Genomic DNA, 13,512 nt, shown 5'->3' on the forward strand with positions numbered 1-13,512 from the left:
TCCATAGTTTACTATGGATGTTCTTTTAGTAGTTTTCTTTTCAGTTTGGATTATTATTAGGGGTCCATTAGAGATGGATTCCTGAGTTGTATTCATGGAGGTTTCGGAAGTTGGATTTATTTAATTTTTATCAGTTGAGGATTTTATATTAGTATTCATTTCAGCTTTATTATTTTACCTTCTTAAATCTATTTTGTAATCCGTGTTCGTTTTAAAATATTAATTGTTTGATATTCCCCTCGGGTTTGGACCTGCGCCTGATCAACCCGTGTCTCAGTTCCTAGGGGTATCACATTGCATAAGGTCTTCAGAAGAAGAGCAGATAAAACATTGTTTATTTTCAAGAAAGGAAAAGATTTTCTTGTTGCTCAAATATATATGGATGATATTGTTTTTCGTGTTACTTGTGATAACCTTGTTCATAGTTTTTCTAAAGATATGAGTAATACTTTTGAAATGATCATGGTTGGTGAACTAACTTTCTTTCTAGGTCTCCAAGTGAAACAACTTGATGATGGGATTTTCATATCTCAATCAAAATATGCAAAGGAGCTAGTTAAAAAGTTTGGTATGAAAGATTCAAAGTATATTCAAACAATTATGAGTACTTCATCCAAATTGGATAGAGACTCTGATCCTAACAAGGTTGATCATTTCTTGTATAGGAGTATGATTGGTAGCTTATTATATTTGGCAACAACTAGGCCAGATATTTCTTTTAGTGTAGGTGTTTGTGCAAGGTATCAAGCTGATCCTAGAGAATAACACATCCTTGCAGTCAAGCGTATTATTCGTTATGTCAATAGTACATTGAATTATGGATTGCGTTATTCTTCTGAGTCTAACTTTGAGATTGCAGGCTATACTAATGCTGATTGGGCTGGAAACAATGATGATAGAAAGAGTACTTCCGGTGGTTGTTTCTATGTTGGTACTACTTTTGTTTCATGGTACAGCAAGAAGCAAAATTGCATATCTTTATCATCTTGCGAGGCTGAATACATTGCTGCTGGAAATTGTTGCACACAATTGCTTTGAATGAAACAGATGCTTCTGGATTATGGAGTTGATCAGTACTATTTTTATCTTTTATGATAATACTAGTACAATAAATATTTCAAAGAATCCAGTTTTGCATTCTAGGACTAAACACATTGATATTTAACATCACTTTCTTAGGGAACTTGTTGAACAAAATGTCGTGTCTTTGGAAAAAGTGCATACTGATTAAAATTTGGCTGATTTTCTTACTAAACCATTAGATGCTCCTAAGTTCTCTCATTTTAGGAAATCTATTGGTGTTTGTTGTCTTGATTAGATGCATTGCAAAGACATAGTCTAGAAAGGATTTTCATGCATATCTTAAGTGTCTAGATTATGTTTTTGGGAAGTTAAGCAAACTATATTGATTAAGTATGTTGAACACAAGGAGTTTAATGACACATGGATTATCTGTGGAAAGCATACAATGGCTATGATTTGATGAAATTGGTTTTGCTTACTTATTTCGTATAGTAAATGAATCATTAATAGTACATTTACTTGAGAGTTCATTATTTTGGTCAAAGATAATATTGATGTGATTGATTATTATCTTGGAATTTAAACTTGCTTTATGTGTTTTAGACCAAAAGAGTGAAAATAAAAAGAAAATTGAAAAACAGCTTGGAATGAAACAGTTTTTGAAAAAGAAAGTCAAATATTTGTTATTTTTGAAAAAAATGTGAGGTGGAAAAGGCTACCTTTGGGATTTGTCCGAAAGCTACCTTGACTCGAAAAAATGGGAATAAGGGAAAGAGCTGGTTGCCCATAAGAGTGAAAGCCGCCAATGGGCAAAAAGAAAAATGGAGCACAAAGAGTGATAAAAAAAAAAATGTCGTTTGCACATGTTGATTGCTTGATTTCTAAGGTGATAAGTGCTGAAAAGTGCGTATTTAAACCCCTTAACCTTAGGCATTCTAGTACCTTTATCTATCTTACTTTACCGTTTTAGATTGATTCCGTATTATTTCCTTTTTCAAGCACTTATCCCGAAAATAAGCTAACTCGGCCAAATAAGAGCTTAATCGAAGCAATTCTGGGATTAAACAAAGAAAGGTGCAAAATGGAGAAAGAATGAAGCAAATGAAGCCAAAGGTGGCAAGCAGCAAAGTTCGATCAATCCAAGTTCAAGGTTCGATCGATCAAACAATGATCGATCTCAGCACTTCAAGATAGATCTAAGCCTTGACCCAAAAGCATAAAGTTCCAAAAGTTCGATCGATCCAACACCATCTTTTGATCGATCGAACACTTTTGTCCTTATTCAAATGATTGATCCTATCCACAGCTGTACCACCCACTAACCACTTTTGTCCTTTCCCCATAAATATCTCGGATTTGTCTTTTTCCAAAAAGCTCAGCCAGTTGGATCGATCCAGCCTAAGTTTGATCGATCTCATTTACTTTCGATCGATCCAAGACTAAGGTTCGATCGATCGAACTTCCTCCAGTGCGAAAAAGTTAAAATTCCATCTCATTGAAAGTTGTCCTTTATCCAATCATTAGGGAATATTATGTGCACGACCCCAGCTCATTTTGGGTGTTTTTGACCTACCTATATAAGGATAAGGATTGCTTTTTAACAAAAAAAAAAAAAAAAAAAAAAAAAATCTTATTTTCATATCATCTCTTGGAGAGGAAACTTAGAAGAGGAGGAGGCTAAATACACTATTGGAGACTCTTCATCAACAAGGAGCAGATTTTAACTATGGAATTAACCCTTGAGGGTTGGAGCATCATCACCATGAGTGGCTAGACATCCTCTTGGGGCTAGAGTTAGACCCAAGCATGCTTTCTATATCTTAATCTTGTGTATTTTTGAAGGATTAGTGTTGTAATTGATGTTTTGACACTTTGATATATATAGATCTTGTTTATTCAATGATTTATGTAGTTTAATGCTTCCAATCAATCATTTCATTCTATCCATATGTCTATGTATACTAGAATAGATATTCATATACTTGTCTCTAGATTTTGTGTTATTGATGCATGTCTATGTGTATTGATGGTATAGATTTGGAGATTGTCAAAACATAGTGCTTAAAGGAGTGCTTTTGTGATTCTCTTGATGGTTCATGCTTATCTTTTGATGGATTGTGCCTCTCCCTTAGTTTATTTTCATGCTAGTAGTGTAGATGTAGTGTAGTTGTAGTGTAATGTTAAATGGGAGGACAATCTATGCTTATTGTTTGATGATCCAAGCTTTTGAATGCAAGTAGCATATGTCTCTATCCTTGTGTTGTATTTGGATTGTGAGCTTAATGAAAGAATTAATGACTTGTTTTGATTTATTGTGCCTTTCACATGTTATTTAGACAATGTATGCTTCATTGCTTAGATATATTGTGCCTCTCACATGATGTTTAGACAATACATGCTTTACTAGTCACCCTTACTTGTTGAATCAACAAAACACACACACACCAATATTGCAACATACCATTTGCCCTCATTAATCACTTGTCAATGGTATAGAAATGCATTGTTTGGTGGTGATCTCTAAACCCCAAGATCTCTCTCTCTTACTTACTCTTAATTGCATTCTTTTACTATCACTTAGTTTAATTTAGTTGCTCTTTAATCAACCAACTAACCAATTGTTTGATCACTCGACCTACTAGCCCTAATTGTGATTCCTCGACATTGCTCGATCCTCATAATCCCTTGGGATGATCCCTACTCACTCTTGCTACGTTAGTAGTAGTGTTGGTAGTGGTTTTTATAAATTCAAATTTGACCTAAAAGGCTTTTCTTGAACCGCACATTCACTACATCAATTTGGCGTATAGGAACGGCCCCCGCCCCGTCATAAGGATATGTGATATCATTGATTTATTATTTGAAATCTAAACAATTGACAGATCATATGTTTTTAGAACTTGATGGTGATTTTACTACACTTACTAAGTTTGTGGAACTTAATTGAATTGATCTTGGTTATTTCTGTTGGTACATATAATCTTGTGGAGTCAACATTCTCTTTGGTTTCAATTTACAAGATTTATATGGTTGGTTGCTTCCTACTTCTAGGATTTTTCTTCCTTGATACCCTTGTTAATTTGTGACAAAAAAGAGGAGATAGGGAGTTGAGTCTGATCATTCAGGGGGAGAGATACTTTTTGCATTGAGGGGGAGAACCATTGTTCATTGCATTACATTACATTGACATTCAGGCATTATTAGCTTTGATATTTTATGCTTGTGTTTATTTTCTTGATTAAACTTCACGGGTAGTTGTGTTTGAGCTAATGTGTAGATTACAGGTTGCTACATTTGTTGAAGCTTCATGAGGTTCAAGAAAATGTCTGCGGTTTATTTCCTTTAACAATCATTGTAATTTATTTCCTGCTTGGGTAGATTGCTGAATTGTTTTTAAGGTTTTGTCACGAAATTGCCAAAGAGGGAGATTGTGAGATATATTTTTGTAATTGGATAATTTCGTTGTCAAAACAAGTCTGATCGAGTTGTAATTTTTCGGTTACAAATTTCAAAGATGGAAGATCGGATGCGGATTTGAAGAAAGTCAAGTGTTCATGATATACTACACTCCGAGATGATAAGAACAATACTATAAGATGTTTTGAGAGATAGTGAGAACATTTAGGAAGGGTTGAAAGTTTGGAACAAGTTTTTACATTTTGTCCATCTTGAACTGGTTCAAGATCCATCGAACAGGTTCAACATCATCAGGATGCTAAAATTTCAAGACTGACCATCTTGAACCGGTACAAGAGGGCTGAACCGGTTCAAGAATCTGTGGGATTCAGTACTGTCCATCTTGAATCGGTTCAAGATGGCTGAACCGGTTCAAGGACTTCTAGCAGCACTAGGATTTTAGTTTCCTTTTTGCTGAAAGTTTCCTTTTTGATCCCAATTTCCTTCTAAGTCCTATGCACGAATTTTATCATATTTTCTGAGAGATTAGGACTTTCAAAACTCTATATAAACCATGTCATATACATTGGTTTTAGGAGGGCTTTAGGGAAAATCAATTCTATATTTTGAGAAAGCCTTCTAGAGAGAGAAAATTCAGAAAATCAAATCTGATTATTCTGAATTTATTTATAAAAGCATACACATATATTCATGAGTGATTTAGTGGTGTTGTTCTCTATCTCATCAGAATTGGAGCTATACTGAAGATTCAGATATTCCAGATGAGAAGCAGGATTTAATTCTTCTATAATCGAGTTCAGATCTTGAAGAAGAGAAGTAAACGCAATCACACTTTGAAAGGGTTGGAGCATTCGTGGAGTGTTGTCTGATCTACCTGCTACTCTTCTACAAATATCAAGTGTCAGTCTGAGATCAAGTTACTGTTGGACGGGGAGTCGCAAAGCCAGAGGATCGTCAGCGGTTGGTATGGTGTAAAACGATAGGGTGTGAGACAGAGTCAAAGTTCAGTATACTTTGTTTCAAACATAGTGAATTGGTTTACTTTGGACTGCATAGTCCACGAGGTTTTTCCCATAACAGTTGACGTATTTTATCAACTAGGGTTTCTTCACTAAAAATTCTAGTTCAATTTCTCTAAACTTAACTTGCTTTACTTTTCAGTATTTATATTTATGATTGTGGATGTTTAATTGATCATACAATTTAATCAATCATAAATTAAGCAAGTTGACCTAATAATCAGATCTAGGTCATTAAAGGAATTAATCACAATTAAAATCAACTGTTTTCGCACCCCGCGTAACTCTTGTTTCACACACTATAGATCCATGGCTCCCGGAACTGGCTTATAGGTACGTACTATACATACTTAATTGTGCAAAGGGAGCTTTTATGGTTACGTACGTATAAGGGATACATAACTACACATCAATTGTGTCGTTAATGTCCAATGACCAAAGACCAAGAACAAAGAATTTCGATCAATAATAATACGAGTATACTGCCAAAAAAATATACATATAATAATAATACGAGTATATAATAATGTAATTATCTAAAATTCTGGTTTCATTGAAATTTCATCTAGGAATGAATATATTGAAAACGTGGCGGTCTCTGTAGTGAGTTAAATCCACCTCGTTCATGACACATCAAAGTGAGTCCACAGGCTCTAATTTATAACAAATGTCGTTGGTCGGCCCCAATCTGAAAGTATTAAAATAGCACATAGTGAACAAAAGTTGACATCAAACCACATTTTGACATTGCCAGCCGCCTCCATCTAACATCCCTCTATTCCAATCTTCATTTTGAATTATTGTTCATGACGTCATTACCCAAATATATATTATAAGAATATTACACAATTTGATCATTATATAAACTATTTCCAGCTTTAAAAAAACCCACTGGCATCATCACCTTTTCATCTCTATCTTTCTCTGTCTCTAGGATTACCTTTTCCTCTCTCTCTCTCTCGTTTTGAGATTTCAGAGCTCATTGCTACGAAGTTCAGGTGTATATACATATATCTCTATATATCTTGAGGTGATCAAAGAGAGTTTAAGGCAAGGACACCATATAGAGATATGAAGTTCTCTTTTCTATGCTCAAAGTGCTTCTTTTCTTCCTCGGCAATCCACTTTGACAAAACCAGAGAAGGTACATAAACATCCAATTTTATTTCAAAAAAATATATTTGGAAGGCGTTAATGATTCTCGGAATCTCATAGTCTAACCGAGAATGTTAGATGCATTGAATAACATCAAAATTTTGATCTTATTCAATATATATGCAAGAAATAAAAAAAAAAAAAAACCCTCAATTAGCCTTCTTGATTAAACTATTAAGTCTAAATATGATTGTCCCGCCCCTTATTTTTCATGTGTTTAGACTTAACTCAAATTCTATTTTATTGAAAAAGAAAAACCAAATTCTACATTACAAGAAAGGAAAAAAAGAAGAAAAGATAATTCTATCTTCTTCTTCTTCTTCTTCTTCTTCTTCTTTTGTAACTATAAAATGTAACATAGCAAACAAAGTAAACTCATCAAATAAATTAGAAATTAAGTCAATAAATGCTTGGAATGAAATCAATAAACAAAGCACATACTGATTATGAGCATTGTAGTTAGGAAAATCTTACATTCACACTGATTTTTAATTTTTTAAACTCTTCCGAATTAAATTATATTAGTTGACAAGCATGCATGCATGTAATAATAGATCATGATCAACTTGTTACTGTTGATGTATGATTGTTTCAGTTGACTTATAAATACAATTGTGAATTGGAGTAGTTGACATTGCAATAAATGTTGTTGTTGATATAAATTTTACATTATTTATTTACCAAAAAAAATTTATTATAGTTGACCTTTCCAGTTTTGGTCATGATGAAATTCAGTATGAAAAGTTTGAACAAAACTGGAAGCGGATCCAGTTGAGTGTATCCAATGTTCGACTCCCTGTTTCTTCAAACTTTTCGACAATTAAGTTATTATCGTACGACTTATTTCATGATCGTTAGCGTTCATCCTTTGACTTAATTAATTTTATGAATGTTGGCAGAAAGTATTTGTCGAAGTATTGATGCATTCTCTTACAATGAACTGAAAGTGGCGACCAATGGCTTCCGCTCTTCCAATAAAATCGGCGAAGGAGGATTTGGCAGTGTTTACAAGGTAATTTTATACTATGTGCATTATATATATATATATATATATATATATATATATATATATATATATATCCTACTGTTATATAATTCTTGCACTATTTTAGGAGAATGATATTATTTGAATTAGTAATTAATTACAATCGAAGTAAAATGACAATAATAATCAGTTTCATAAGAGGGAATAAATCAATTTTATTTGATACAACTTAATTTTTAAGATTTGGTTGATTAACCGTGAATGGAAGACTATTATTTTTATCCAAATCATATATGGAAACTTTGTTTTTGAAAGATAAGAAGTTAAGGAAGAATATGACAAGAAAATTTTTATTTATTTATTTATTATTTTTTTTGCTAATCTTATTTTTTCCTATCAATTAAATATGTCTTCATATTCTGCCCCAAAAATATAAAAATTCTTGTTATATACTCTTCCTTAATTTTTATCTTTAAAAAAAAAAAAAAAAAACAAATCATATATGATTTAGATGGAAGAGATATATTCACGGTTAATCAACTAAATCTTAAAAGGCTATGTCAAACAAAATTGGTTTTTTTCTTTTTATGAAACTGTCTATTGTAATAATTTTACTTTAATTATCATTAATTACTAATTCAAATAATATCACTCCTCTAAAACAGTGCAAGGATAGTATTAGCCGTAGGATTAGATCTTACGAATATAATTGGAAGTGAGCATACTTTTTTCCGTCGGAAAGTAATTGAATATGTGTGTGTGTATATATATATATATATATGTCATAAACAAACAAAAAAAATATATACATCCTCATTTTGTCTTTTTGAGAACTCAAACCGTCACCACCTACTTTAAAAAAATAGAGAAAATATCACAATATCACATTTTTGAAATGCGGCATGCAAGTTCAACCATTATAAGTATATATAAAATGCATATATGTTTTATTTGTACATGGTTCCATTTATTTGCTTGAACCCCAGCTTCGTACTTAATAGGGTCCAACCCAATTTCGAAATGGTTCTATCTTACACTTGGAGCCACATGATTGTGGGTTCAATCCACATTCAACCTTTATTATGAGAATAGTGAGATGGGTCCCACTGTGGGCGCACCTTATTTACTGAATTTGGACAATAGCAACCCATAGGCCCCTTTAGTAGTGGGCCGGTGGCTTAAACAATTTAGACTTAATCTAGAATCTGGGCTTAATTAGGCCCGGAGGCTAAAGTGATTGATTGTGATTGACAATAACAACTCGAACTGGCCTCAAACCTCTCTTGTGACAGTGATTCACCATAATCGCTAGGTGGGGTGGAAATGTTTACACAAAAATAAACACATGAATTCATGATTCGTCTATCGGCGGATATGTTTTGTAATCTTGTTTTAAGGGTTTGATATCCTGACTTGTACACCTTTATGAACCGACTGATTTGGTCGGTTTACATCGATGTTTACTCGAATCAATATGATAGATGGTTTATATTGAGATTAGTCCGAATCATTTATACCGCGACTACAACCATAGATACTATATTCTTGAGATATTGAAAAACTTCTCGATGAAACAAAAAATTCTAGAATATTGCAGTAGTATTGTATCCCTGGTCTCCCAACAGTTAGATATGACGGTGTGGTTCACCAAATTAACCATTCAAATGTTGAAAGGACCCCGGTACGGGGGAACTTCTCTACACGATGACACTAAGAAAATCAAACAAATTTACTAGATAAAAAATAGGATCGAGTACAAGGTTCTTCAAATCTCTCTTTCTTGTGGTGATCAGTGTACGCTTCAAATCCTTATATACTTGTAGCTGGTACTGTAAAAATTAAGCATCATTTTGTCATGCAATTATTTTCTAATTGGTTGGACTATTTGTATAGGGTGTGCTTCAAGATGGAACAGCTGTTGCTGTGAAAGTGCTTTCAGTAGAATCAAAACAAGGGGATAATGAGTTCATGTCTGAGATGGCTTCAATGTCCAATATCACCCATGAAAATCTTGTTAAGCTGCATGGTGGTTGCATCAATCGTGCTTGCAGAATGCTTGTTTATGACTACATGGAAAACAACAGCCTTGCTCAAACTTTGCTCGGTACATATATATAAATTCCCATTTCTTTATTATTTTGATAGGTCGGAAAATTTTGACGTAAAAATAACAGAGATGACAATTCGTGTTAACGCGTTTACGCTTTTGCTTAAATTCTAGGTGGGGAGGAAAAAAGAGTTCAATTTAGCTGGGAAACACGGCACAAAATTTCCTTAGGCATTGCTCGAGGGCTTGCCTACATTCATGAGGATATTAAGCCTCATGTTGTGCACCGGGATATCAAGGCCAGCAATATACTACTTGATCAGAATTTTTCTGCCAAAATTTCAGATTTTGGCCTCTCTAAGTTTTTTCCTGATAATATCACTCACATTAGTACTCGAGTTGCCGGGACATTGTAAGTGGAGCTACTCTTTTCTTAAAAAATAAATATATAAATAAAGAGTAATAATATGGAGTCTAACTCGTGAATAGAAATTAATGTCGACATTATCTGTCAAAGTTATTACCTTATTCCAAATTATTATTCTTAAATAAATTATGACTTTTAAAGTAGGTGTTTGATATATATACAGAAATATATACCATATATTGTGCTGATTTTTATTTTATTTTTGGATATGGAAGAGGATATCTTGCTCCAGAGTATGCTATCAGTGGGCATTTAACGCGAAAATCAGATGTATATAGTTTTGGAGTGCTACTTCTAGAGATTGTCACCGGACGATCAGCAATTGATTTTGATGTAGAACTTGGAGAGCATTATCTTGTCGAGAAGGTATATATACATATATATGAGTGATTTTATCAAAGCAATAATTAATCATATCCATGCATACCAACATACAACTGGCGTCACAATACTGAATTTGAATTTCCATTTAGTACATGTATTATTTGTATTTCTTACATGTTGAATTAAGGGTTGGTCCTGGCATAAATACAAAGTTGTTCTAGATTTACAAGTCAATAACATGAGCTAGATTTCTTTATGTGATTATTGAATTATGTTTGTGTGTGTATATATATATATATATGTGATTTAAAGTCAATATGTTAGATGGTCATAGTGCATTTAGTGTTTTTTTGGGCATTGTTGTACTTCTAGACACTGTAGAACTGCGAAACTCGAGTAGAAAAAACAAGATATACAATGACTTCACACCTCTGACCTCACATGAATGCATCCAAATTTTTTTGACCCTCAAATTGTGTTTTTATGTCGTAAAAGGAGATTATTGATTTTTTTTTTTTTAAATGACAATATTTCAAAATTTTATTTAAGATAACTCAAATTATTTTGATTTTTGATACTTATCTTAGTTTAGTGATTATGTTTTTTGACGTAATATATTTTCGCAAGTTTTTGAATTAGTGACAAATTAAATTAAGTGTAACGAGTAGAATGCTTATCCCACACACACATATATATATATCTATATATATAACTAATATTTTTCTCATCCAAGTGAACAAGACCCTCTAACATTAAGTGTGCATGCATCATGCATGCCTTGTAGTCGTAGGCTGTTGCTGCAAGTGCCAGCCTAACACACGCACCCACACACAAAACCAAAATTTCATATTTTTTGTGTGTGTAATGTAAATTATGTAACTAATCAAACTTGCATAAATTACACAGTAATTGGATTTAAGTGGCAAATGTTTGTGGCTGTGCAGGCATGGGACATGTACAAGTCCAACAAGCTTGAGCAGCTGGTGGACCCTATGCTGAAGGGTGACTTCTCCGCCGTGGAAGCCGTCCGATTCCTCAAGGTGGGGCTGCTATGTGTGCAAGAGATCACCGGACTCCGACCCAAAATGTCCGCAGCCCTTAAGATCATGCGTGACGAGATCAACATCAACGGCCTGCAAATATCGCAGCCAGGACTAATCACCAATATGATGGACGTTAAAATAGGTAGCAGATGCACCTCAGAAAGCATCACAACCACCGCCAGCAGCCGCAGCCCACCCAGCTTCACCGCCGCCCGTAGCCCGCAATTGTACCATTCAAAAAACTACAACCAAAAACTAGCAAGATAGAGGCAGCACATGTGCTTGCATAATGGCTATTAATACAAAAGGATTTGGAAGAAATTTAATACTGATTATACCATAGAGTACTTCTTTATTGATACACATATATATACGTACATGCATGTGCCAGTGTGTGTTGGTTACATTGGTGAATAGTGACATATTACAAAACCAAATAATTCCTTCCAAGTATTTTGCAGCGAGCCCCAGTTACTCACAAATAACCAATATTATACCCTTCTCAGATTATTTGTTATCCATCTAATGGATTTTCATATTCAGATTGTTAACAAATAATGGAAATGGAGACAATACTAGTTATCTTAGCTTCTTGTCCAATCAGACCGATTCGAGTTAATATTAAAAACCTATCCTATAATGACCTTTCAGATTAGGAAGATTATATAAAAATATACTTGTATTTAAATAAAATTATGAGTAATATGTGAGATATTATTTTGTAATTGGCAATTATCGGAAACAAAACAAGTCATTGTCGAGTTGTAATTCAAAGTTATATACTATATCGGGATCGACAGCGACTGCGAAATGGAAAGGTTATTCAAAGTTACCATAATTGAGGACATCCGAAATAAAGTACGAACAACATATTAGAAAGGATTCTAAACAGGGTAAGACACATTTTACACTTTTCATATTTTTTAGAACTTACCATAAAATGTTTTTAGGCTGAATGAACCAAGGATTTCAAGTCTGCCAAACTTGAACTGGTTCACCCCTCTGAACCGGTTCAAGATACTCAAGATTGGTTTCGAAAACTTCTGCCAATCTTGAACCGGTTTAGTCCCTCTGAACCGGTTCAAGTAGTCCTGATCAGTTTCCAACTTTTAGTTTCCTGTTTCAGAATTGTTTCCTAGTTGGTCTAGAATTGTACCAAGTCCTATGCATGAATTTTTCCATATTTTTAGAGGGATTAGGACATTCTAAACTCTATATAAACCTTGTCATACACATAGGTTTATTTACGGCTTTTACATTATCAATTTATCATTCTTAAAAAGCCTTATAGGAAGATTTTTGTCTCATAAAATCTTAGAAAATTTTCTGTTTGTCTTTTTAGAACACACACATATTCATATAGTGATTTTAGTCTTATGTTGTTCAAATCCTGATCGTGATCATACAATTGAGTATACATCAATCAGACAAAAGCAGATCTACTTCTACATCAAATCTAGAAGTTGAAGAAAAGAAGTAAAATCAATCACATTTTGAAAGGGTTAGAGCATTCGAGGAGTGTTGTCTGATCTACCTGCTATTCTTCTTCAAAGATCAAGTATAAGCCTGAGATTAAGTTGTTGTTGGACGGTGTAATATCCCGATATTTTAAATGATTTATTAATTAGAATTAATTACTTTTATTTTATTTTTAAATGATTTGTTTGATTTATTTGGATTTAATTGCTTTTATTTTTATTTTTAAATGATTTGTTTTATTTAATTGAGTTCTTAGATTAATTATCTTATTTTAATTAAATTGTATTTCATGATTATATATGATGATTGTTTGTGTGTGTGCTTGATTATTGATTGAATTGTTGGTATATTGATTTTATTGGTAGAGACATGGATGATTTGTCAAAGTTTAGGTATTGGCTGTATTATTGGGTTTTGGATTAAATATAATATCATTTAATTATATTTTATTATTTTAATGATTAAATAATTGTCTAGGATGGGATTAAGGTTAAATGATATTCTTTTTAAAAGAAAATAAAATGTGAATTGGTTTAGGAATGATTATTGAATTAATCATTAGTTAATGGGTTTTGAAATTTAATGAACCTATT

General features: G+C 33.1%; 2 protein-coding genes across 2 annotated transcripts; both read left to right on the forward strand.

Moving 5' to 3' along the window:
- The first annotated feature begins 438 nt into the window (after window positions 1–438).
- Window positions 439–1,038, forward strand: LOC132314299 (uncharacterized mitochondrial protein AtMg00810-like). The gene is made up of 2 exons (XM_059813175.1): window positions 439–676; window positions 860–1,038. Exons 1-2 carry the CDS (start codon window positions 439–441, stop codon window positions 1,036–1,038), a joined length of 417 nt encoding a protein of 138 aa, XP_059669158.1.
- A 5,492-nt stretch (window positions 1,039–6,530) lies between these two features.
- On the forward strand, window positions 6,531–11,707 carry LOC132314300 (putative serine/threonine-protein kinase). The gene is made up of 6 exons (XM_059813176.1): window positions 6,531–6,603; window positions 7,514–7,626; window positions 9,493–9,703; window positions 9,821–10,058; window positions 10,289–10,439; window positions 11,342–11,707. Exons 1-6 carry the CDS (start codon window positions 6,531–6,533, stop codon window positions 11,705–11,707), a joined length of 1,152 nt encoding a protein of 383 aa, XP_059669159.1.
- The last annotated feature ends 1,805 nt before the right edge of the window (window positions 11,708–13,512 follow it).

This window comes from Cornus florida, unplaced genomic scaffold (genome assembly GCF_030987335.1).
Source record: "Cornus florida cultivar Cherokee Brave unplaced genomic scaffold, ASM3098733v1 CherokeeBrave_3.0.0_Hap2_Chr06, whole genome shotgun sequence".
Taxonomy (NCBI): domain Eukaryota; kingdom Viridiplantae; phylum Streptophyta; class Magnoliopsida; order Cornales; family Cornaceae; genus Cornus; species Cornus florida.